Source organism: Cercospora beticola, chromosome 3 (genome assembly GCF_033473495.1).
Source record: "Cercospora beticola chromosome 3, complete sequence".
NCBI classification, from domain to species: Eukaryota; Fungi; Ascomycota; class Dothideomycetes; order Mycosphaerellales; family Mycosphaerellaceae; genus Cercospora; species Cercospora beticola.
In genome coordinates, this window is record NC_088937.1 from 1,114,968 (window position 1) to 1,139,622 (window position 24,655).

The 24,655-nt window shown below is 54.3% G+C and overlaps 10 protein-coding genes across 10 annotated transcripts; 5 read left to right on the forward strand and 5 right to left on the reverse strand.

Moving 5' to 3' along the window:
- Window positions 1–1,252: 1,252 nt before the first annotated feature.
- On the reverse strand, window positions 1,253–3,133 carry RHO25_004387 (uncharacterized protein; the record flags this gene model as incomplete). Its single annotated transcript, XM_023595307.2, has 1 exon — window positions 1,253–3,133. One exon carries the CDS (start codon window positions 3,131–3,133, stop codon window positions 1,253–1,255), a length of 1,881 nt encoding a protein of 626 aa, XP_023457297.2.
- Window positions 3,134–3,548: 415 nt separating this feature from the next.
- On the forward strand, window positions 3,549–5,101 carry RHO25_004388 (uncharacterized protein; the record flags this gene model as incomplete). Its single annotated transcript, XM_023595308.2, has 4 exons — window positions 3,549–4,039; window positions 4,158–4,417; window positions 4,476–4,706; window positions 4,758–5,101. 4 exons carry the CDS (start codon window positions 3,549–3,551, stop codon window positions 5,099–5,101), a joined length of 1,326 nt encoding a protein of 441 aa, XP_023457296.1.
- Window positions 5,102–5,284: 183 nt separating this feature from the next.
- Window positions 5,285–7,499, reverse strand: RHO25_004389 (uncharacterized protein; the record flags this gene model as incomplete). The annotated part of the gene is made up of 2 exons (XM_023595309.2): window positions 5,285–7,350; window positions 7,415–7,499. 2 exons carry the CDS (start codon window positions 7,497–7,499, stop codon window positions 5,285–5,287), a joined length of 2,151 nt encoding a protein of 716 aa, XP_023457295.1.
- Window positions 7,500–8,419: 920 nt separating this feature from the next.
- RHO25_004390 (uncharacterized protein) lies at window positions 8,420–10,921 on the reverse strand (the record flags this gene model as incomplete). Its single annotated transcript, XM_023595310.2, has 2 exons — window positions 8,420–9,045; window positions 9,100–10,921. 2 exons carry the CDS (start codon window positions 10,919–10,921, stop codon window positions 8,420–8,422), a joined length of 2,448 nt encoding a protein of 815 aa, XP_023457294.1.
- A 656-nt stretch (window positions 10,922–11,577) lies between these two features.
- Window positions 11,578–12,552, forward strand: RHO25_004391 (uncharacterized protein; the record flags this gene model as incomplete). Its single annotated transcript, XM_023595311.2, has 1 exon — window positions 11,578–12,552. One exon carries the CDS (start codon window positions 11,578–11,580, stop codon window positions 12,550–12,552), a length of 975 nt encoding a protein of 324 aa, XP_023457293.1.
- An 864-nt stretch (window positions 12,553–13,416) lies between these two features.
- On the forward strand, window positions 13,417–16,002 carry RHO25_004392 (uncharacterized protein; the record flags this gene model as incomplete). The annotated part of the gene is made up of 1 exon (XM_023595312.2): window positions 13,417–16,002. One exon carries the CDS (start codon window positions 13,417–13,419, stop codon window positions 16,000–16,002), a length of 2,586 nt encoding a protein of 861 aa, XP_023457292.1.
- Window positions 16,003–16,329: 327 nt separating this feature from the next.
- RHO25_004393 (uncharacterized protein) lies at window positions 16,330–19,064 on the reverse strand (the record flags this gene model as incomplete). The annotated part of the gene is made up of 2 exons (XM_023595313.2): window positions 16,330–18,860; window positions 18,911–19,064. The coding sequence occupies 2 exons, from the start codon at window positions 19,062–19,064 to the stop codon at window positions 16,330–16,332; spliced, it is 2,685 nt and encodes an 894-aa protein (XP_023457301.1).
- Window positions 19,065–19,484: 420 nt separating this feature from the next.
- Window positions 19,485–21,249, forward strand: RHO25_004394 (uncharacterized protein; the record flags this gene model as incomplete). Its single annotated transcript, XM_023595314.2, has 2 exons — window positions 19,485–19,886; window positions 19,945–21,249. 2 exons carry the CDS (start codon window positions 19,485–19,487, stop codon window positions 21,247–21,249), a joined length of 1,707 nt encoding a protein of 568 aa, XP_023457300.1.
- Window positions 21,250–21,755: 506 nt separating this feature from the next.
- On the reverse strand, window positions 21,756–22,942 carry RHO25_004395 (uncharacterized protein; the record flags this gene model as incomplete). Its single annotated transcript, XM_023595315.2, has 5 exons — window positions 21,756–21,871; window positions 21,926–22,480; window positions 22,534–22,706; window positions 22,766–22,863; window positions 22,931–22,942. The coding sequence occupies 5 exons, from the start codon at window positions 22,940–22,942 to the stop codon at window positions 21,756–21,758; spliced, it is 954 nt and encodes a 317-aa protein (XP_023456531.1).
- Window positions 22,943–23,304: 362 nt separating this feature from the next.
- Window positions 23,305–24,362, forward strand: RHO25_004396 (uncharacterized protein; the record flags this gene model as incomplete). The annotated part of the gene is made up of 2 exons (XM_023595316.2): window positions 23,305–23,518; window positions 23,569–24,362. 2 exons carry the CDS (start codon window positions 23,305–23,307, stop codon window positions 24,360–24,362), a joined length of 1,008 nt encoding a protein of 335 aa, XP_023456532.1.
- Between the last annotated feature and the right edge of the window lie 293 nt (window positions 24,363–24,655).

Genomic DNA, 24,655 nt, shown 5'->3' on the forward strand with positions numbered 1-24,655 from the left:
CGATGATGCAGCTCTACCGAGCTGGCGATAAGAACGATGATGAGAGTCCAAGCCGTTCGAGTAGCAGCTCTGACAGCTACGAGAGAGCTGCTCTATCATGGGAAGCGAGTGTGGGAGCGAAGCGGTCCGGCAATGCTGCAAATAGCCTGCTCGAGGATAGAAAGAGATAGCAGCAGCAGTCCTCGTAATCTCTCGCAGTCGTCACCAACAGCGAATCGAAGAAAACCCTCTCATCCACCTCTCAATCATACCATCCCCCAACCCTCTCACTCGAGGCCATTCCCGGCACATACCCCCTCTCACTCGACCCCTCCTCCCTCAACACCACCTCCCCATCCCCACTCGGCACCCTCAAACTCTCCACCAAAACAAACCTCGTCCCACTCCCCTCCTTCTCAAACAACTCCCTCACAGCATCCACCAAATCCCCCAACCTAACCCCTTCCTCCCTCCTCACAACAAACTTCTGCTCCCACTTCGGTTTCTTCCCATCATAATCCAACCACTGCACAAAAGGCGCCCTCCCCGACCCCAATTCATAAAACGTCCTCGTATACCAAAACTCCGTAAAAGGAGGACTACTAGCTAGCATTTCCCTCCACTTGGCACTTTGGTCTAAAGTTTCGAGATATCGAAATTGTCGTTCGCTGATTTCGAGGGAGAAGTTCCAAAAGCGGGGTTGAGAGGGTAAGAGATCGTGTTGGAGAGAGGAGAGTTCGAAGGGCCAGGCGGAGCCCCAGCTGCGTTGTTGGAGGAGGAGGATGGGGATCCAGGTGTTGGGTCGAGATGGTGGGAATGGGTGTTTGGTGTTCCATGTTTTGTGAATTTCGGTCGGATTGTTGAGGGGTGTGGGGCGGTAGAGGAACTCGCGTATGGGTGTGGAAGTCTTGAGTAAGAGGTGCCATGTTCGGGATGCGGTTTGAGAGAGTAGAATTGTTCGATGAGCGGCAATTTCTTGATGAGTTGTGGCGCTGGGGAGTGAGAGGAGGATGAGTTCGAGTAGTTCTGGAATATGAAAGACTTTGGAAGCTGCGTTAGGCATTGCTACTTGATCTTCCATTGCTATCGTGGAGTTCATGGGAATGTGGCAGAGTGGTAGGCACACAGACGAGTGAGGTAAAGAGCTCAATAGCGCAATTCGGCAATAGCTCTGGTCAAGCTCCGTCAATCCGCGGGCTCCAGCTATATTGGAGCTCCTGTTCGGAGGCAGATAATCCATTATGTGAATTTATTATACGAACCAGCCAACATCCTATGAGCTACATGAGCATTGCATTGCTCTCTGATATCTTGGGACATCACCAGTAAATCGATCTTGCTCCTCCTTGTCTCCCTCCCATCTATCGGCAAACGGATCAAGCGCCATAGTCATGACCCGATCCAGGATCTCTCGGTTGCCCTTCTTTTCAACCTCAGTGATCACCTCATCCAATATCCACGACCTCGGAACGAAATTGGGGTTCACGGCCTTCATTGCTGCAATGCGCTCCACACGCGCTTCTTCCGAGCTAGGCCAGTCTTCGAGTACTCTCTTGCGCCATTCGCCTAGCCACTTTGCCACACGGTCTCGTGCCTGATCCTCATTCACACTGACGAGCCCGCCAAGGCCCTCATGGTGGAAGAAACGACTTGCGACTTCCTTGGCTTTATCGTGCGTATCAATGTCAACCATGCTGATGTTGCTCAAGCGTCGGAACGTGTGGTTGAAGTCAAGCTCTAAAGCTTCGAGAGTGTCGAGCAACTCGGAGTACAGTTCCTTGAAATCACTTTCTTTGCTCTGTTTGAGACCGAGGCGAGCTGTCATCAGACGCTTGTATTCGGCCATGAACACAGCCTTGTACTCCTCGCCGACACGGTCGATGACAGTCTCGGCACGCTTGACGAGCTCGTCTGCACGATCTTTGCGCACACCCTGAGTCGCAAATTCCTCGTCATCGACCCAAGGGCCAGCGCCAATAAGTTCGCCCAGCGCTTCTGCGAGGCGGACGTGGTTCCACCAAATAATGCTTGGTTGGTTCTTGTACGAGTAGCGAAGCATGTGGTCGTCATGATTAGGTGTGTAGTTGGGATCGAAGTTGTCGAGGAATGCAAAAGGCCCGAAGTCTATCGAGAGACCAAAGATAGATGTGTTGTCCGTGTTGAGCACGCCGTTCATGAAACCATAAGCTTGCCACGCTGCAACTGTCTTTGCGTTGCGACGAGCGACTTCCCTGAACAGTCGTGTGTAGCGGTTCTCAGCCAGCTCGTTTTCGCCCTGTATCTCGTCCCTGGATACGCCTCGACTAACTTCCACGACGTCCTTCTCTTCTGTGGTCGATACGCGCCCAGGCAGGTTCTGCCAGCCACCAAATACATCTTCGGCGACATAATCAGCCAACTTCCTCAACATGTCTCGGTCACCTCTTGATCGCGGAAGGTCAAATGTGCCAAAGCGGATCCAGCTCTCTGCAAATCGCGCCACTATTGCTGCAGGCTCTGTGGTCTCACGTCGGACCTTCTCTTCCGGGCCCAAAGTCAAGCTCAAGGCGCGAGTGGTCGGAATGCCCAAAGCGTTCAAGGACTCGCTCACCACGAACTCTCGAATACTGCTCCGTACCACAGCCTTGCCATCTGCAAAGCGTGAGTACGGAGTCTTGCCGGCGCCCTTCAGCTGAATCTCATATCGTCTGTCGGTTGTAGGATTTGTAGTCTCAAACAGCGAAATGGCTCGTCCATCCCCAAGTTGACCTGCCCACGAGCCAAACTGGTAGCCTCCGTAGCACTGCGCCCAAGGATAAATGTCCTTCTCGCCTGGCTCGTCGCCGTTCAAGGTTATGATCTGTTCGCCGGCGACCGTCTTCTTGAAATCATCCGTCTGGACGGACGCCGGGTCTATTGCCAAGTCTCTGAGCGCTGCTTTCGACACAGCGACTAGTTCGGACTGCTTAAAGGGATCGGGTCGTACAAAGGTATACGCTGCATTCTTGACCAGTCGAGGACCAAGCTTAGTCCTCTCGGCCTTGTGTGAGTCGGCGGGGGTTGGATATTCGCCATCGGCAGGGAGCTTCGAAGTGAAGTTGTTGCTCTTGGGCAGATCGCGAATCGAGAAGGTCTTTTGGTCGGCGGGCGGATGCGGGGGCGTGAGACTCGCCATGGTCGCTGCTGCTGTTCGATGGAGATGTGCTGTGATGGCAGGTCGTCCTGGCAGACGGAGCACTCGATGCATTCACGGCACAAGTACAATGACAAAGAGAGGAAAGCAAAGTGGCAATAGCTGACTTACTTACTGCACCAGCACCGAATCACATCCGCAGCGTCTCCGACTGTCGCGTTGATGTTGCTCGCCAGGCACGTCATATGCTGCGAACGATGTCGGCAGAAAGGAAGCCCGCCAAGCCGCACGTGGTTGTTCAGCAACGGCAGGTCTGCCTGAAGATTCCACCTCTTCACCTTTCACCATCGACACCGACTAAACTCACAACAGGCCACGGAGCTTTCCAACACGCCTGGAACCATTTCGAAATGCATATGCGCCTCACACATTCTTTTGCGCAAGCTCGGTCGCCAGGATGAATCGAGGCAACATTCCTGGCTTCTACTTCGATGAAGAGAAGAAAAAGTATTTCAAGATCACCGCCGACCATGCGGCACCCGTCGACGCCAAACACTCAAGGGCCAATGTGAAACGCGAGAAGCATGAAAAGCGCGCTCTCAAGAAACAGAGATTCGAGGAGCGAGTGATTCGCAAGCAGACCGTCAACCAGGCCAAGTCACTGACGAGTGGGCTGTTCAAGACGACACTGCAACGTGAACTTGGCCATCGGACCACTGGCTATCTCAGTGGTGTGCGTGATGAAGCTCTGATCAATGGACTGGAGCACACGCCACTCAATCCCCGGATCAAAGGCTTCAACTCGTATCCTGTCGTTCGAGATGCTCTATACGCCGCCGATCAGTCAGATATGCTCTTTGCGACTACACAAAACTCGGCTGCAACTTGCGTGTACTCGTACCATTGGCAAGACAATGTAAACGACCCCCAAGACTTGGCTGCAAAATAGTAAGTCGAACACGAGTGCTTTTCTCAAATCATTTCCTTCGCGAAAGCTGGATCTGTATCGATATCTCGTCAAGCTTGGCGCTCGCTTTCTTTCTTGCTTGTCCTGATCCGTACACAGTCCGTTGGCAGCCTTGTCCGGTAGGTTCGTGACCTTGCAGCGTTTCGATTCTACTCTGCTCTTCGTCAGCAATACCGACCACGCCATTCACTATTACCTTGGCCCCTCTCGTACATCGGAGCGCAACGAGAGTGCCCTCTTTCCTAAAGCTACATTACAGAATACTGTGGAAACAGTTCATGCCTGCGCTTTCGAGCCAGCGACGCGGAACATTGCGTTCGCAGGCACTGGTCTTCTCGTTGTCGATGGCCTAAACCCGGGTATGTGTCTGGACGGTGAAAGCATTTCGGAGCCTTTTATTAATCGTCTCCCGTGTAGGTTGGGTCGGCCGTTCCAACTTCGGAGATACAAAAGAGAGTTTTGCAGCAACTTGGCTTCAACCGAATGTTCTGGCCTACGGACTTGACACAGAAGTCGCCCGCGGCCCGCCTATGCACACAGTGTGTCTTTGGGATGTACGAGTCGGCAGCTCACCATCGCATGCGAACTCGTCAACCCGTTTGAAGCGCTATCACCGCATAACAGGACTAGAAACACCAGAAGGTACCGGTCAGTATTACGTTTGTTTATCCTCAGGCCAATCCAGCTCACTGGCCACAGATCATCAACTCCTTGTTACAACTAACAAAGACATCAATTTGTATGACCTGCGAATGCAGTCCACCGCAGGACCGCCACTCTTGTCCATTCCACATACTTCTGTTGGGTCGCAGCTCAACTTCGCCGTTCGTGGAGACCTCATCGCCGCAGTGGACGCTTTGTTCAGAGTCCAGGTCTACTCGCTTCGAACCAGTCGAGGTTTGAAGACATTACAGCGAAATCAGCCTACGACATCACGCCCTTCAGCTCTACATTCGCTTCGATGGCAAGAGAATAGCAGAGGCTCGCCATATCTGCAGGCATGTGCGGACAGCATCGTCCATCGATGGGGTTGGCAGGTCTAATGAATCAAATGCGTATCCGATGGACTCGAGAAGTGTACCACTTTAGGAAACATCAATGCAATGGAGAGCAGTGGGACAAATCCCGAAGTCACATTATATGTGTACAAGTCTATCTGCTGTTTCGTGTCTGGTCATCACGTTTCATTACTACTCTCCCAAGAGTCATTTTATCCCATGCCACACCTAACAGTATGCGTGTCCGGGCTTGAAGCTTCTTGGCTTGACACCAGTGTTGTGTCCATGTTCTCCACCCGCATACTTGGGGTGCTTCTCATCATATCTCTGGTAGCCCTTCTTGCCCTCGCACTTCTCCCAGTTGTCCTTCTTCTCCTTGTGGTGGCCGTCATAACCAGGCGCGGTGCCGTTGCCGCCTCTCTTCTCTGAAAGACCCAAGCACTCTGCCATCTTGAAGAAGACGTCGATGGAGTTGTAAACACCACCGAAGATCTCAGAACAAGGACCTTGAGCCCAGACTGTGACGTCGGTGAGGGAGTGGACACCTTGGTTGGCGGATTCGGGAAGGGTTCCGTTGACGACAAAGCCTCCTTCATCATTGTTGGGGTTGGCGAAGTAGTTTTCTGATGCGAAGCCCGTGATGTTCGAGGCTGGACTGCGTGGTCCGTCCTTGTGGACTTGGAATGTTTCGCGGTGGTCTGGGAATGCCCCGAAGCCTTGTGCAAGAGTGTAGCGTGGCTCCCAGTTGGATGGGAAGTTGGAGTCGCCATAGCGCAAGTCACCAGTGTTGATGTAACCCGAGAGACCAGAGCGTTCGTAGATGCCCACAGCGTTACGCTTCTCGCGGTCATCGGTCTTCTCGTTGAGGTACTTGGTGTCGACGTTTCCAAAGACATCGAAACCGTGTCCGTGATCAGCAGTAACGACGATAAGTGTATCTTTGTAGGCATCAATCTCCTTGAGGTGTTCGATGGAGTGCTTGATGGTATCATCAAGCTCGAGGAGCTCGCCGAGAGCACGGTCGTAGTCCAAAACGTGCATCATCTTATCTACCGAAGCGGCCTCAGACATGATGAACCAACCTTTGTCGCCGGCTCGGTTGTTGAGGATATCGATTGCCTTAATGGTCATCTCCTTCAAGCCAGGTTGATCGGCAGCGGTCTCGCCATTGCACAGAGGTGATTCGGTGTCGTTGAGGTTGTCAGTGTAGACGTTGCGGTCCAACCACTTAGCCATGTTAGACTGGGAGAAGATTCCGAGTGTCCTCTCCTCGCTGGAAGTAGCCTCAAGGCCAGTCTTGTTGTAGACAACGTTGTAGCCAGCCTCAGCGAAGACCTCGTAGTAGTCGAGATCTTGGTATGTTTCGCCACCATTCTCTGGGCTGCAGAAGTTCTCCGCACCTCCACCAAAAAGGACATCTGGTCCATTCCACTCGGTCCAGGTGTAGTTGACAATGCCGTTGACGAAAGAGTCAATGACAGCGCCATACTCGCCACGATCGCGAGTGTGAGCAGTCAAGGCAGCTGGAGTAGCATCGGCAATGAACGCAGTGGAGACAATTCCGACGTGACCGCCGACCAAGCGATGGAAGATCTCAGCAATCGATTCCACCTTGGGGTCATCGAAAGGATCTGGAGAGGTATCGCCGTAAACGCCGAGAGCGTTGACAACTGACTTGTGGCCAGTGTACAAAGCAGTTGCAGAGTTGGCAGAATCCGTGATGAATGTGTCAATGGAATGTGTCATCTGGTGTCCAATGGTTGGGAACTTGTCCAGCGCCAATGTGCTCTGATAGCGTCCGTTAATTGTCTTGTGTGCGATCAAGCGTGCAGCAGTGACCATGTTCGTGGTCATGCCGTCTCCGATGAAGAGGAGGATGTTCTTGGTCTTGCGGACCTGCTCGATGTCACGGACGAGCCAGTTGGCAGTGGTGTTTGTGCCATTATTGTATGTCAGAACCGCAGTGTATTCGCCAGGCTCGTAAAGAGCCACTCGACGCCACGCCTTCGACGCAACATTGACTGCGGAAGGAGTCTCAGCATCGAGAGCAAACAGATCCTCGTACCAGCTGAAATCCCACTTCTCAATTTCTGGCTCTTCAAGTTGGAAGTACTCGGTCACAGGCCTCGCCTCCCCACCATCTTTGCTGATGGTGAGCGTGAAGTCCTCGTCCGGAATGCCATTGGTAGCTTCTGAGCCGTTCACTGGAGCGTGGATCTCGACACGGATATCGAAGTATTGTCCTGCAAGGAAATCTTGCTGGTCTGGTGGAATCACACATCCCAGCGTAGGGCCTTACCAACAAAGGCAACAAGTCAGCACAGCCTCAATCGCCCAAGAAATCGTCCCAAAGCTTACATGTGCCAAACCGCTGGAACGTCTGGGCTCCAACGACCGATACCAGCCCAGCAGCTGCAGATAATCTAGTCAAGGACTTCATCATGGCCAATTGCAGTCGCCCGCGCTGTCAAAAGAGCTCAACCTTGATGGAAGGACCTCTGCAGCCGGACAGCTTTATATACAGCGGGACCTAAGCCCTCTGTACCTGCAGAAGCAAGCTCTCAGACAGCTTACTGCAATTTGCAGCTCGCTAATAACGCCGTGGAACCGGCGCTCCATCGTGGCACCCCGTAGCGAATCTAGCGATGGAAGGCGTGGGAAAGAAAATACACGCCGCCGACGACAATGAGGATGAACAAGCATGGTTCCCGGCCGTATAGTTCAGCGCTGCATAGCTTAAGCGCACCTCGTGCAGATGCAAGCCTTGTTAATGGCCAGGACGGTGATACGGCGCGGGCAAATGCTTGGACGACCTGCCTATTCAATGCGTGCCAAGAGACAAAGTCTTGGGTGCAGAAAAGCTAGGTATGTTGTCTGGCGGCATAAAGCGGTGGTAGCATCAGAGGTCAGCATAACGTGCATGAACCATGGTATTTGAGTGGTTCTTCGCGGGCCGTTCTGAGAGAAACGCAGCGCGGTTCTCACCGAACTCCTCTTTGCCAAGAAACGTGGTGGAATACCTCCGGCATGGATATGGCCTACCCCTCGCGTGTTCTGCGCGTGGGAATCGGCATTCCTTCTAGATCTGTGATCAATGACCGAGACCTCCACGGCACCCTAGGCCGATGCTATCACACAGGAACGCGAGGGACGCACGTGGGGACTGGTTTAACTGATTAAGTTTGTAGATTGTCATGTCTTCGTATCATCGTCTCGGTACACCAGCGCCGCGCTGTACTTCACTGGCAGCTTTCAGCGCCACCGCCCATTTTCCACAAATACGCCCAGAAATATGCTGCAGGCTATAAGACAACGATTAACTGCAGGTTAAAAAGCAAAACATGCAACGCCGGACAGCTCGATTCAGAAGCTGCCAAATCCATCGGACGGGACGATGTTGCGGATACCACGTCGCCATTGGCCATCATCTGGCCGCGGGTTATCGCCAGTAAACCAGTTCGAGCACATCCGTCTCCAGGCGTCTTCTTCTGTCCTTTGAAGTTCGATGAAGCGTAGACCAATGTCAAATTCTTCGTGGAAGTTCTCCGCTGGTGCTGCAGCATTAATGATTGGACTACCCATGCCACTGATATTTTGTCCAGCTGCTGGGGTGTTCTCGTCTTTGAGATCCTCGATGCCAGCAAACGCATCCTCCTCGTCCTCAACATCGGTGGCCGACGGCGAAAATTGCCCGGAGACATCGCGGCCGCCTTTGACCTTCAGCCACTTCATCTGCTGAGGGTCGTACACCATGCCGTTTTGGACCTGGATATTGAACCCACTGCCGGTGGCCACATGGGAGATCAGCGCTGGCCGTGAAGGCGAGGTGTTCGATCGTTGGTGGCCGCGCTCCACGCGCTCCATGTAGGATGAACGTGGCCGGAGTTGTGGGGTCGGCGTGTCCAATGGTGGGAGGTCAAATTCGCGCAGGGTGTTCTCATTGCCTTCCCAGCGAAGAGTTTGAGGATTGTATACCATGCCCTTCTCACCTGTTGACAATTAGCGGTTGTTGCAGCAGTCAAGGAAGAATGCGTAGAACTTACTCTTCGCCACGTGTGACCCGATGCCGGCGATGAGGCCTGGTCTGCGTGTGCTTTTCTGGCGCTGTGCATTGGGACTGGAAAAGGGACTCCTGGCCGCAACCTGGGCTTTCCAATTTGTGGTCAAAGGTTGAAGTGGGCCCTCACTCCGCGGCCTCGGCTGATTTGCCAGTCGCGTTTCCCGGGCAATCCTACTTGCGGCAGTGTCGCGCAGATAGCTCGGTGTTGCGGTAGGAGCATCATGGAAGCCTCTTGTTGGACTTGCGGGAGTCCTAGGTGGAGCGGGAGTCATTATTCTATCTGGGACGACCGTTATGGCGGAATTGCGTTTGCTGGCATCAGAAACTTCAGAGCGACTTTGCGTTCGTCGAAGAGTGCTCTGCTTGGGTGGGCCTCGGCCAACAGGCTGTCTGACATATTTGCTTTCTTTACTTGCTGAGGTTGGCAAGTCATCGAATATTTCGAGCTCGTTACCGTCACCAAAGTGCCGTTTCTTTATCGGCTTGGTCAAAGTGTGCTTAGCAGCAGCTTGCCTCACAAGAGCAGCAGGTGCTACATTCTCCCTTTGCCTGGAGGTCCGTGATGGCGTATCTGGAGCTATTTGGTTTGAGAGCCTCGAGCTGGGTCGTGGTGGCGGGGGCGATTGCGCGCCCTGTCTGCTGGGGTCGGATTCTCGACGTAGATGGTAGGGCATGGCACGATGTGCAGTAACATGAGAAGATTGCAGGTTTGATACACCTGCGGGTAGGAATGGCACTGATGGCTTGGAAAATGACCCGTGGCTCGACTGGTTGCGCAAAGCTGGCATCGATCTCTTCGAGCGGAGCAACTGCGCACTGGTAGTGGTAGGTCCTCTCCTATTCCGCAGCCCTTGGGAGTCGCCATTTTCAAATACTGGATCCAAACGTGATGTCTGTCGAGTGCCCGACACTGGTCGTGGGATATGTGATCTGGAGAATACAGGTTTGTTCGTCTGTTTGTCGTGGAAGTTCAGTGTGGTCGCAGGGCGCTGGGCTGATGGCGGCGGCCTGGTAGACTTCACCTGAACATTCCGATTCGTGGTACGTTTCCGCACGTTCAGCACCTCGCCGTCTCCCAGATCAAGGTCGTCGAGGAAGTCATCATGATCGTCAGGTTCCAGCTTTGACTTCTTGTGCGTCTTCATCGTTGGCTCTTGTTCGATAATAGCAGAGCTAGGCTGCGACCGGTCTGAGAGCTCTGCATCTGCAGCACGTCGCTTCTTTAGCATTTCCTGAAAGTCCATGGGTCCTTCGGGAATATCAAGTCCACCTAAGTCGTCGACCTCGCTGTCTGCGGTTGCAGAACCTAGACTAGGACTCATCACTGATGCAGAGCCGCTGCGGGCTCTCGTCTCACGTTTCCCTGCAAAGCGAATGCCCAAGCTTCCTTCAAGGTCTTCGTCGAAGTCATCGAAGCCTTCCTCGATCATGTCCGCCGAGTCCTCGGTCCTGGGCTTCAGTTGCAGCGGTCGGTCTGACATTTCGAGATCATTCTCCCAGTCATGCTCGATCTTCTGCTTCGACTTCTTCTTGCCCAGTCGTTTGATGGTGCCACCTAGAAGGGCGCTGGTGGGTACATTTTCGGGCAGGGGGATACCCGCCTGCTTCGCAGACTCAATGGCTTGGACGGTGCTCTGCTCGTCGTTCGGTGTGATGACCACGTTCCAGTCCTCATCGCCAGCCACCGACTCCGAGCGGGTGCTCATCCGCGAGGACATACTGAGAGGGCCAGTGCCGATGCTCGCGCTGCCAAACGCGTGGAACTGGCCCTCGAACTCATCGTCCTCCCATTGCTCGACCGCCATGATTGTGTGTCAGGAGGGCGGCGTGCCCGGTGTCGCGGTCGAGAGCGGCGCTACATGCGCGTGAGGGAAGCCGGGAGAGCGGAGGCGCGGACGGTGGGCTGGTAGAGTGGTTCATGCGGTTGGTGTCGCTGCCGGTGTGGGAGTACTTTGTACGTCGTCGGTCACCCATCGGCCAGAGGCTGGCAGCGGCCGCTAAAAGAGGGAAGGCGCCGTCCGCGCGTGTTCCGCGACCAAGGTGCGCGACCCTGACCACACACTGACCACACACTGACCACTGACCCTCACACTCGGCTGCCACACGATCAATCTCCCGGTTCGAGTGCACAGTTCTACAGTTGACCACGAAAGACGCGTCGCGATCGAAAATTCTGAAGTTGCATAGCAACGGCTTACGGCCAATATCGCACATGTAGATCAGGGCAGCTTCTGTCGCGTCTTCTTGCTAGCACGGCGGCGGATCCGCAGGCGGCAGGCAGGCGGCGACACCAGCACGAGCACTCCGCCAGCACCGAGCACCTTGCAGCAAAATTCTAAAACCGCCTGACTGTGCGCAGCTGTACACCGCTGACACTCATTTCTGCTTGCCTTCGTCGTCCGCGGAAGACAGTAGTCGCGTGCACCGCGTCGTTGCTAATCGCCGAACAATAGCCTTGACCATGGCACCTCCGCCAAAGCACGTCCTTCGCCTGCGTAGGACGGACAACAAGTCGGCGCACTTCCTCGTTCACGTCGCGCAGGAGGGCCGTAACGAGCTGGACCTCAAGCTCATTGGCACAGACAAGTCAGAGTTATATGTCGTCTCCCTGACTGCGGCCGACACGAAGTCCTACCAGGACCGCAATTTTAATGGATCCGAGGAAGACTTTCAGACCCTGCTCAAGTTCTCTTTCTTGCACTATCGATCAGACGCTATTTTGCCGGCCTCCCTGCAGGGCGTGGAGACTGTTGCCGCGATTAATGGCCCCACTGCCTCGATCACTATCCGCAAGAATGTCGACGGCATTACCCAACGACTCGGCACCATTCATTTGCAGGAGAACACGAGCCATACCGAGATTGATACCTTCGACTGGGTGGAGGCCGCGACTGCCGAAGCAGATGAGCTCCGTTCCCAGTTAGACGGATTGCAAATCTCCGTTGAGTCACAGAAGAATTCGATCGCTAAGCTGACCACGGAGCTGGATATGCTGGTTAGAGCTAAGAAGGCACACGAGGACGATCTCTTAAGCAAGTTCGCTGCTCTTCTGAACGCCAAGAAGCTAAAGATCCGAGATCAACAGAGGCTCCTGAATGGCGCTCAAATTGACCCTGTAGCTGCTACAGAGGTGAGCAATGCGAGGTTGTCCAGGACAACCAGGAAAGCTGGTGCCTCTCGCAGTGGCAAACGGAAAGCCAAGGCGACGCCCTCGCGCGCGCTTGATGGAGAGCAGGAGGAATCAGAGGAGGCTATTGCCGAGGAGGACCACACCATGAATGGTTCTGAGGAAGACACTTCGCGTCACGATCAAGTCACGCCGGAACCAGACCACGCAGACGCCGCAACAGAATCAGAAGATGAGGAAGTGCCCAAGCCAGCCGCTGCCGCGAGGAGATCACAGAATACTCAAGAGCGACGGGCAGAACGTTGGTGAAAAGAAGTCACCTACTGGAGCAACGAGTCTCCGGAAGCTGCCGTCGAGGGCAGCCAGAGACTCTACACCACCAGTAGCAGCGGACGTTGACGACGAAGACGAGGAAACGGATGACGAGTTACGATTAATGGTGAAAACGACATGAAGCGTGTCCGGCCTTTTTATATGCGTATGTTTTCTTCCACTTTGTGGTGTGCTTGTTCATCATGCACCAATGCGGCAATTGCTGCAGGGGTCGATCTGCGTAGTACCGCTTGTACAACAGCGGAAGAACCGAATGGACGGTACGTGTTACGGTGCTGCGAACATGTCTCGAGGGCAGTGATGTAGGCAGTAGTACTGTGAATTGACGCGCCGCATTATGCTCGCTGGCGCATGGAGCGAAGGAGTGAGTGACGCCGTCTTGTCAGCCTTACAGCTAAGCTCCAAGCCAGTGGTGGAGCGGAACGTCGGAGGCTAGAGTTTGAGAGTTGCGCGATTGCGGTTCGTCGTGCGAGTGACGAGCGATTCCTCTCCGTGTCATTGCTGTCATGCTCTCTCGTATTGTCGGCCACAGTACTCATCACCCACGCCTGAACAAGCCCGCATTATTGTCGCGCGCCCCCAGCGCCATTGTTGCCATTGTTGCCGCAACGCCCTGTCCGGCCCACGCGAGACCCTCGTTTCTTCCGCGAAACCTCACCACCACGACCGCGTCTGTCTTCCACTGGCTGCCGCCGCGCCGACCCACGTCCCTCGCGCAACCCACCGCGAGCTTCTGCTAGCTGCGGCCTCACTTCAGTCGCTTGCGACAACGTCACCTCGGCCACCACCAGTCGTCGCGCACCCATGCTGCGATTGCGATGATCGCCCGCTTGCGATAACATGCAAGACAAGCAAAAATGGATTCCCACCAGAGAGGAGCAAGCCGACCTCGAGGCCATCGATGCCGAGCTGCAGCGCATGCGCGAGCACATCACCACCGATCCCTATGTTATGACCATTCCGCAGGATGTTGAGCCGCGCTACCACCATCACTACGAGGCTCAGGCGAAGCAATGGCTGTACAGCACGCCCTTCAGCGAAGGCGAGCACGAGGCTACGCAGTACCTGACTTTCCACTACCACGAGCCAGGCAAGGGCATGTACATGTTGCACAACAGCCGGCCCATCGGTGAGCCCAGCGCAAATGGTCACCGGGACAAACCACGACCAGGAACTGGCGCGAACACACCAAGTGGCGGCGTGAAGAAGACGATCAGCTTCAGCGCATACAAGAAGGGGAAGCAGACCGGAGACACGGCAACGCCTGAGCGAGGCGCCGCAACGAGCGAGGATGCGCCGGCAAAACAGCCAGCAGTGAAAGGTCCCATTGAGCGAGTGAAGGCCGAGACGCAGGAAATGCTGGCAGCAGTGGCAGAAGAGACAGAGGACATCCAAAAGATGCAGAAAGAGAAGTCACCAGAACAGGGAGATCTGAAGCGTAAGAGGGACCAAAAAGATGAAGGACCGCAGCAACGTGAGAAGAAGTCAGAGGGCGAGTTGGCTCCCAGCAGTAAGAAGCAAAAGGTAGAGGTCCCGCCCCGAGCAATCTCGGGCTCACAGGACGCAAAGCCCTCAAAAGTACCGAAAGAGAGTAAGCTCGTCGACGGCGACAAGCACGACGCAGAGTCTGGTCTTCCGCCACGCCTTTCGCCAGGTATGCCACCGCGACTGTCTCCCGGCCTTCCGGCGAAATTGTCACCTCTGCACCCAACAGCTACACCTCCTGTGCCTGCGAACACACATGTTCAACAGGACACTGCCAAGATTCCAGAGAAGTTACCTTCAAGGCTTTCGCCATCGATACCAGAAAACATCGCCAAAGCACTCAAAGCCCGCGCCAATTCCTCAAAACCCGCAGCTTCAAGTACGATTCAAAAGGACAAAGACAACAAACTTACTCCACTGAAAAAGTCGGATGGAATATCCAAGCACAAATCTCCTGTACCACGCAATGGCCATCGTGCCAGATCCGGCAGTCCGTCGGCTCCATCTGAGGGTGATGCTAAAGCTGTGACGGTGGATGCTAGACCTCGTGACAAGAGCCCACCACCATCGCAGGACGAAGAGATTGTAGTTGCCAAAGTCTCCAAAACGAAGTCGGCTGAAAAGGTTGAGACTGCAGAGAAGCCGCGGCTGTTAGTTCGCCTCAAGTTTAGACGAGCGCGCAGAGATGACATTCTTCGAATATTGAAGATGCGCTCCAAACCAGACAAGAGTATGCTTGTCCCAACGACTTCCGCGGCAGAGCCCGCAACATTCGCGAAGCCATCTGACAAGCGGAGCGATGACCGCAAAGAGGACGCGGCAAAAGTGAAGGGAGTTGCGCAGAAGGTTGGACCTGGCAAGAAGAAGGAGAAGGCGTCGGTTGAAGAACCACCAGAGAAGCATGCCGAGAAGACAGTTCCCAAGCAGCCGGAAAAGCGGCCGGTCAAGGCATCAGAAAAGGCGGCTTCACCGAAACGAAAAGCGGAAGACGACAAGCAGGGCCCGGCTGCTAAGCGCAAGAAACTGGAGCCAAGCGATGCACGGAGGGAACCTTCAACGCCAGCACAGCGCGATGTGGAATCGCCAGCTGCTCCGAAATCAGGACAGCATAATACACCTGGAACACGTAAAGATATTCTATCGCAAGCAATGCGGCGGGAACAGTCACAGGACAGCAACGCCACGCACACTCCTCCAGCAACTTCCAGCACGCCAAGCGTCGCAGGCAACTTGCAGCCCAATGGCATCAGCAGGCCACCTTCCAGCCAGCCGAGCAGTAAGACGCCGAGGCAGAATGCTTTCGAGGTTGAGCAGAAGCGCTTGGAAGTTCTGGGCCGGGAGCTGAAGCACGCCGCAACTGCTCACCTGAACCATTCGCAGACCCCAGTGGACCAGAAACTGGCTGCCGTAAAGTCTGTGGAGTCCTTTCTCTGCTATATGTTGGCTTTCACATGTGCGGATGAAGCTGCTGCCGCAGCCGACCCCAGGCAGGTGCCACCGTATAGGCTGTGGCGCACTCTCAACGGTCTGTATGCTTTTGTCAAGCGCATCACTGACGCATATCTGCCTTTGAGTGGTTTGATCTGTTCATTGGGCGTGGTGTTCAACTCTCGCATTCTGGAAATCAGCACTGTCCTTGCGGATCCGCCTAGTCAGCACACATTCGTCGATGTGGCGCAGTTGCTGCAAAAAGCTGTCGCAGGAGCAGACGAGAAGCTTGACATCGATGCACTGCAGGATAGCTTCCCAAGGTGCTGGAAAGAGAGGGCGAAGAAGATGCCCGCGAATGATAAGCTAGATCCCACGAAGCTCGGTGGACAGTACAAGCTCCCTCTGGGACCCGCCACGACACCTGTGCGCGCAGCTCGAGCTGGGCATGCAATGTTACGAGAATGGATGGACCGAGAGAAGGTCGATTACAGCTTGAAGTTGAAGCTCTAAGGATGAGCTACGTTTGAATAGCGAAGTAATGGCGTTTAGGGAAATGGCTAGAAAGCGAAGTCCGACGCAGATCGGCAGAATACGGCATTGCGATTGAACGGACGAACACGGCGGAGGCTACATGTTTTGGTTTGTGAGCTCGATCTTTGCATCTTGAGCTGAATGACGATATACCCCCGATAGCAATTGTGAGCTACAGGACCTTTCTACGTCTTCATTAATGAGAGGGCATGAATATGAAATCATGTTTGGAAACTGCGTGCTCCTTTTTCTCCCCATCGATGCTAGACGCCCCTAGTGCTGTCATCGCGCCACTGACACCTTGATTTATGACAAGAATGAATTGCGAGACACTTCCCATTCGCTGTCGAGGAAACCCATCGCATGCACGCCTTCAAGTCCCTTGGCCAACATTCTTCGATCTGTCACCAGCCAATCTGGCTGTGCAGTTCCCGGTACCATCGGCACCAACCTCGCGGCAACCTCCAAACTGGCTTCATCGATACCCCAAACGACCAGTTCTAAGCGCTCATTCGGCATCGGCCGGAGGAATGTGGCAGCTAATCCGAAACCAGTATCATCTGTGTACTCTGCAGGCAAGTCAAAAGAATTTCGTATCGAGATACGCCCATTCTGTATTCTAATGGCATAGTCTGCAGAGTACCCAAGTGGAAGATCGTCGCCAATAACTACACTGATGATGTTTCCTGTCGCTTGAACCGCCGCATCATAGTCGGGCGTGATGGCAGTGTCGGCCGCGAAGTATTGACACAGATTTCGTGAGATCTGGAGTGCGATATGTCTCGCTTCCGACGAATGCTCGACTATTTGGAAGGCGCCTTGCGTGCGAAGAATCGAGTCCATTTGACCGAGCTGTCGGCCAAGTCGTGAGAGCGCAGTGGACGCTAGATTGTCAGACGATGCTTGTTCCATGCCCCATTCGCCCTTGCGTCTCAACACTGTCCAATTGGTGTCATTCCCGAGTGGTGGCAAGTCTAGACGCTGACTGTCCAGAATAAAGCCAAAGCAGTCGCTAAAGTGCGATGGTAGCTGGAGCATCCTGATGTTGGTCGTTCGCAGAGTGCAGCTTCCCGTGGCGGCGTTGTACAGCATTTCAATATGGCCCAGCTGCCCAGGAGTAGTAAGCTGCAATGCCTTCACACCAAACTTTGGACCAGTGTCGGCTGGTGAAGCTACCGTGAGCGTAAAGTTGCACAGTCCGCTGCGAGTGGTTTCAGGCTTGTATGACTTGAGCTGCTCCTGGTAGAATGCTCGTAATGGATCCGTAGTGAATACACCTTCCCAAAAGTGTGGATAGCCCGGCCACTCTATGTAAGTAGAATTTGCCCCCGTTTCCTGAATGTACTGATGCATGGATCTTGAATGATACGCTGGGACGTTGTCGTCTGCACCTCCGTGTTGTTGGAGAACTGGTATACCCTTTGCATTCGAAAGGAGCAGTTCGTGTCTGTAGCTATTCAACGAGGCTTGCACAATGGCTGTCCTGCTGGGATCTGCAATCTGCCAGAACGTGTAGGGCACATAGTTCTGTATCGATGAGTATCCGCTCAGTGGAGCGGCCGCGATGATGTTGTCTGGATGATGGAGAAGTGTGTACCAGGTGCCTTGCCCGCCATTGCTATGCCCTGCCACCAGCCACTTCTCGACGTCTACGCCGGGCCCCTCCCATTCATTGTGCTGGATCCAATTGATGATCATTTTTAGCGCAGCCTGAACATCTGGAAATCCCCAAGCATGCCAGTCATCGCCGCTCCATGGCGTGCCGCCAGTAGGTAGCAGCACCCAGGCCGCAAGATCTGGCAAAGGCTCCAAAGCGAGGCGAACTGAGTCCCATTCAGCTTCCACACCTGCACCGTGCAGGCCCAATAGCACAGGCAGCGAGTCGTTCTTCTGCACGGGTTCTATAGCTTTGGCGGATGGCGGTCGAAGAATTGCATATGACACGATTCCAGATGGATGAAGAAAGGTTACCTTGTGTGGTTCTCCTACACGTCGATGCACGACATCTGCAAGAACTGTCAACGACATGCCATACAGCCCGCCACGTCTAATCTTGAAGTCCAGTCTGATCTGCCAGTCCGTTCTAACGCAATCGACACGGAAAGCTATTGGTCGGGACTGTCCAGGTACAAGGCGAATTTCAGTTTCAGAGAGAATCTCTGCTAAGCAGGCGTTGTGTGTGGCTTCTACTGCATAGACACAGATGTCCACCTCGTCGTCATTGCGAAGCACGACCGATGCCCAGGGGCTGGCCAAGTGGGAGCCTTCAGTGAAGTCGAGCACGTCTGATATGAGGACTCCGTTTTGTGGTTCTAGCCTTGGATGCAGGCCTGCCCACGTTCCTGCGAGAGTGAGGGCGACCTGTAGAGAATGCCTTTCGACGCCGCCCATCGACCTGACATCGCGCACTAGTCGAATGTCAAGGCGGTGACGACCTGGCTCAAGTCGTAGTGTCGGGAGAGCTCTGCCATAGCTATAGAAGTCGCCACCAACATAGCGAATGTCGTCGAGCACAAACTCAAGGATCTGGGGCGTGTGCAGTGTCAGTAGCTTGACTGCTCCAGGCTGCACAACAATTTCGCCTCGGAGCCAGGCCTGCCATTGGTACGCAGTCCAGCCATACACGTTGCGTAGGCTCTCCCAATCAACACTGTTGAAGTCTACCAGGAGCACGACGCCAGCGTGTGCATTGTCTGGCTGTGTGAGGTTACCGGAAATGGCTTTCCAGCCTACAGTGCCATTCGCTGCCAGTGAGCTTGGGAATGTGGCATTCTCGTCATACTGTAGCGACCGAAATCCGCCATGGTGCTCGAGTGGATCAGCTCCCCACACGGCTTCTAATCCTCATTCAGTATCAGCCGTCATAACAAGATGGCATTTATCGCACCTCGCGTGCCAATCTGAAATGGGCCCAAGACAGACCAGTCTTCCGAGAACCGGTACTGGAGCGATTGGGCATTGGCAGCAGGGTCGTTCAAGGCTGCCTGCAGCGGGACTCCATAGCCCGCCAGCAGCGAGTACAGGCTACTGATGAGCAGCATGAGAACTTTGGCACGATGCGGAAGCCCCAGTGAGGACCGAGGCGCAGGTTGTCATTGGACGCGTGGTGGTGATGTGTCGATGAGGCGTCGTACCGAAGTCCGAGAGACAGCTGCCCTGCAGGAGGTACCAGACAACAGGTATCTCAAGGCTAAGCATGCAAGGATGCTCAAACTTCTTTTGATAGACTTTGCCGCATTGCTGTCACTGTCGTCTCGTCGTCGACATTCCTCTCGCGCGTACGAAGCGTACAGACTCCACTACATCCGCGACGAGATTGCGCGCCAATCAGGCCGATCGACGCGATAAGGACGCACCCGCTGGTTCCCTGTCCCAGCGGCCACCTCTCGTCTTTCCGCTGCACGCACGACACGCACGACACCACGATGGATTAATGATTCGCACATTCACCTGCGATAGCAATGGTCCCACATGCAACCGGAGGCTTCGAGCGCCGGCGCTCGTCCTCGGTGAAGCCAAGCCCTGTGAAGACGAAGTTTCCCGACTTTGTCCAGGAGCAGGCCACGTTCGAGGACGAGTTCGAAAATCCATCTCGGGGCCCGAGCCCAAAACCTCTTCCTAACGGCCTCCCCGCCGGACTACATTCTAGCGAGCGATGGCCTGCGAAGAAGGCCAACACGAACCTATGGAACGGCTGGGAACCACATGGCCAAGGGGCCACAGGGAAGGCACGGCATGGCAGGCAAAAGAGCTTGAGTGAAGCGATAAATGCAGTCAGGACGAGAGGGCGCGGCGCGAGTATCACGGACAACGCGCATGAGATTGCAGAATCGCTCAAGGCGCCCATCTCCTTTAAGCTCGTTGTAGGTGCAGACCCCCCAGACTGGAGCACACCACAAGGCTGACATGCACGACGCGTAGGGGCTATGCGTGTTCTGGTACATGACATCGATCGTTACGAACGCCTCATCAAAGGCCATCTTGACCTCATTGCCGATGCCCGTGACGCTGACCATTGCACAATTCGGCCTGGTCTCTTTTTGGTGTGTCTTTTCGGCATGGTTGGCTAAGCGTAACGCTTCTGTACGGAATGCCCTGCCTGTGCTCAAAACCGGAATCAGGAAACCGAGCAAGGAGATCATTATGGCGACGCTACCTCTCACGGCTTTCCAAATCGGTGGTCATATCCTGAATTCAGACGCGATGTCGCGGATACCGGTCTCGCTGGTGCATACGATCAAGGGATTGTCGCCTCTGATGACGGTCATGGCCTATCGAATATTCCTGAACGTGCGATACTCGATTCCTACATACCTATCGCTGATTCCTTTGACCCTTGGAGTTATCTTGGCGTGCTCAGCGAGTTTCCGAGCCAATTTTCTGGGACTGGTCTATGCGTTCGGCAGTGCAATCCTTTTCGTGACGCAGAACATCGTCTCCAAAAAGATCTTCACGGATTCTGCAAGAGCAGAAGCAGATGGCGTTCCCCTGGGTCGCCGGAAGCCGGACAAGCTGAACCTGCTCTGTTACTCGTCTTTGATGGCCCTCATCATTACATTCCCGATATGGGTGTGGTCGGAAGGCATCACTCTTCTAGGCGACTTCCTGTACGATGGATCGATCGACCTGACTGTGCGACCGAACTCTCTGGACCACGGCCGCTTGACAGTGGAATTCTTATTCAACGGTACTTTTCATTTTGGCCAAAGTCTCGTGGCCTTTGTTTTACTAGGCATGACCTCACCGGTCACTTACTCGGTAGCGAGCTTGATCAAGCGCGTTGCTGTCATCTTATTTGCAATCGTCTGGTTTGGAAATCCGATGAGCGGAACTCAAGGATTTGGCTTCTTCCTCACATTTCTCGGCCTGTACTTGTACGATCGTACATCGGATGCGGATAAGCAGGATCGCAAGGTGCGCGAGAAGGATGCAGCTGGCGATCATCTGTTGCCGTTGAGTGTCGGCGATGCGAAGAAGAATGATGCTGGGCCTGGGTTCACTGCGTCGCCTTTGGCAATGAGTAATGGCGGACATATCTTCGGCGGGATGAGCGGCTATGCGATAGGGAGTTCCGACGCTGGTAGTGGCCCAGGCAGGCCGAACAATGTCTCCTCGAATGCCAACGGCTCACCGGCATCTCTCGCTTTAGGGACCAAGGCGCAAGAGACTTGGGGTCCGGGCGACAGGGCAAGAGAGCACACGACCGACGGCAATTATCCGCCATAGAGCCCTCCAATCGAACTTATGATGCACTGTGAACTAGTACGACTTTCCCATATCACCGTCTTGTTGAGGTGTGTCCTTACATGCATGTGTCTCACCTCGTGACTGTTCCGTGTACGCCGTTGCCAAGCAATATCTCGCATATGTGTGCCTGCTAGGTGCATTCTCTTGGTGCTTTTGTGGCATGACCTGTTCCATTCGCATCACAAGTGAGTGGAGATTAGTCGGCATCACCGTGTCAAGTGGAAAATGAGTATTCAAGCAAAGCCATAGCTTCAGGGACTATACAAAAATTCTCCTTGGTATCACCTTGCTGCAAGCGCGTACACTTGCATCCCCAACCCCCAGGATTCTTCCTAGATCTGAACACATGCAGAGAGATCGATCTCAAGCTGCCATTTCCCCTTGCCACGTTCACCTGGGGTAACTGACCTCCATACCCAGCTTCAATGCCACTACATGGTAGACGTGCAAAGTCACATCCATACGAGGCTTCTCGATTGCTCCGTCTATGCCTTCTTGGCAATGCTACGGCGAGCCTTGATTGTCGCGTCGTAAAGGGCATCCTTGAAGGCAAACAAGAACGCAGCTGTGATGACAGACTGGGTGACCTTAGGTCCAATACCTAGCGTATAATGTCAGACACCACAGACATGGGAAGAAGACATGCATGACTTACCGCCATAGAGGCCACCAACACCCTCCTCCTTGTAGATCCTCTTCAAAGTGGCAGTCATGCCCTCCTTCTTAGCGTCGTTGCTAGCAACGTGTGCTCGCGACTTGACAGTAATATATGGGTATGTGATCGAGGTTGCGGCAAGCTTGCCCAGTGCACCGAGCAAGAAGCTATCAGTTGGCCCGACCTTCCGCCTCTTCTCGAGAGCTTGCTTCAGCTGCTCAAAGATGGTGTACTGCAAGATCGGGTTCATGACCAGCACTAAAGCTGGCAGCACACCTGCGAAGAGGCGCAGGAAGCCATCCTCACGGATGATCTTCATGAGGGTTGAGATAGTGCCAGGCTGCTTAGCCTTCTGTGGCTTCTCCCCCTCTTTCGTGGGAAGCGACTGGTTGGCTTCGTTCTCGCGTGCAGTCATGCGGGTGTTGATGACCCAGATGGGGTTTGTGATCATTACTGTCGCAGAGCCAGCGAGAGCACCGGCTGCCATAGACTCCAGAGTGCTCAGCTGCTTCTTGCCTGTGGACCTTTGGAAGAAGGCACGGGAGAACTCATACCCTGCCGTACATGTCAACCTTTGCAATCAAGCGCGTGGAATAGGCGCAACGCACAGTAGTAGTATACGAAGTTGGTGATCGTGATGCCGAACAATGCACTGTCCAGACCGGCATACAAGCCCACGACACCTTCGCGATCGATGATGCGCCTGGCGGCGTCCAGTGTTCCCGTGGAAGCCTTCTTCTTCTCGACTTGCGCTCGGGTCGATAGGGTGATCAAGGGATATCTGCATTGCTCAGTTGTCTATTTCCTAGCTATTGCGGCCGCATTGCGCCTGGGACTAACGTCAAAGCCATGGACAAGAGGCCACCTCCCGCTCCTGCCAGAGCGTGCGCGACATTGTCGCTCTGCTGCTCGGCCGTCGTCTGCTGCGCTGCACTTTCCTGCGACCTTGTCTTAGCCGACATTCTTTCGTTGCTTCTGCAGAGGGCGAAGATTGCTGGAGCTCACTTTCTGCGACATGTTGGCGGGCGGAGGTCTTGATGAAGGTAGTACGGCGTCCCGAGTGTCGGCGACGACGGTGGAGGAGCTGCGCAAGGATTAGAGGAAGTTGGAGAATGAACCTGGCGAAGGCACGCCGGGTTCATCAAGTCACGGGCAGCTTTGCCTGTGAAATGCGTTCATACCGAGGCTCTGCTGTCACGACTTCCAGTCGATGTCATTCCTTCCCCGGCTTTTCCCTAACGTGGAATTTCCATCATTGTGCTCATATCGGCCTCCGTGGCAGCGACACGTCTCCGGCGCGTCTTCCAAGACACGAAACTGTAACGCTATTCAGCACTTTGTTCAGACCGCTCCTCACACCTCAGCCAAACACTGCAAACATGGAAGATACCGTGGAAGATCAGCTCGATTCGCAAGATGTGCTCCAAGAAACACCCCCGGCAGATGTCTTCATTGCCCCTTCCATACACCGCGACCTAGTCCTGGCTGGAGACAGTTATACACATCACTCTGCCATTCCAAGAACAGTTCGCGATGACATGACCACGGAGTGTGTCTTGGGCGTGGATGAGGCCGGTAGAGGACCAGTTCTCGGTACATCTTACGCCAGCTCGTTTGCACGTCACTGCTAACATCTTCCTCAGGCCCCATGGTATACGCCTTGTACTACTTACCTCTATCAATGCACAGATCACTGCTAGCAGACAAGTACAAATTCGATGACTCCAAAGTGTTGACACCAGCTTTCCGCTCTGAGCTCATGGAAAAGATCTGCACTCCTGAGACTGATCTCTACGAACACGGAGGCTGGGCTGTGAGATCTATGTCGGCCAAGGACATATCCTCCGCTATGATGCGACCGAACGGGATGTATAACCTCAATAATCAAGCAATGGACGCTACCATAAACCTGATCCAGGAGGTACTTGATTCTGGAGTCAATATTCGCGAGATCTACATCGATACGATTGGAAAGCCGGAGATTTATCAGAAGAAACTCGAGAAGATATTCCCAGCACAGAGCATTACGGTGGCCAAGAAGGCTGATAGTCTCTATCCCTGCGTTTCTGCAGCGTCTGTCTGCGCCAAAGTCACGAGAGACGCTGCACTAGATGTGCTCTATACCGCCTACACAGATGGCGACGACTCCGGAGAAGTTGCTTGGGGATCAGGGTATCCCAGCGATGCCCGTTGCGCCGGCTGGCTCAAGTCTAACATGGATCCGGTATTCGGTTGGGGCAACGAATGTCGATTCAGCTGGTCTACAGTGAAAGATATGCTGGAGGCGAAAGGAGCTCCTTGTCGAGCCGACTGGCCAGATGCTGATGAAGACACGGACAATATGAAACTGACCGGGTTCCTGATGGGCGCTGGCGATGATAAGGAGGACGAACTTGGCGCATGGTATGGCCGTAAAGTGACTGAGGCCGTGTTCTGAGGCAGCATTTCTGGTGGCTTAGCCCTTGTCTGAGTGGACGACGTGCCACACCAGCCTTCATTGACGCGTGATGGCTGAGCTCGCTCTATTCTCTCATGCTAAGCTCCAGGAATTCCGTGCAAGCAGAGACGAAGAGAAGGAGCTTTGATGAGCGGTATGAGATTGCTCTTGACTCAGCAAAGTTGCAGCCTATGGCGCATTCGGAGAGTACTTGCGAACGCATGCTGAAGACAGCAGGAATACTTTTTCCATTTGGGGGTTCGAGGGTTCATCGCTGGCCTTGAGCGTGCGAG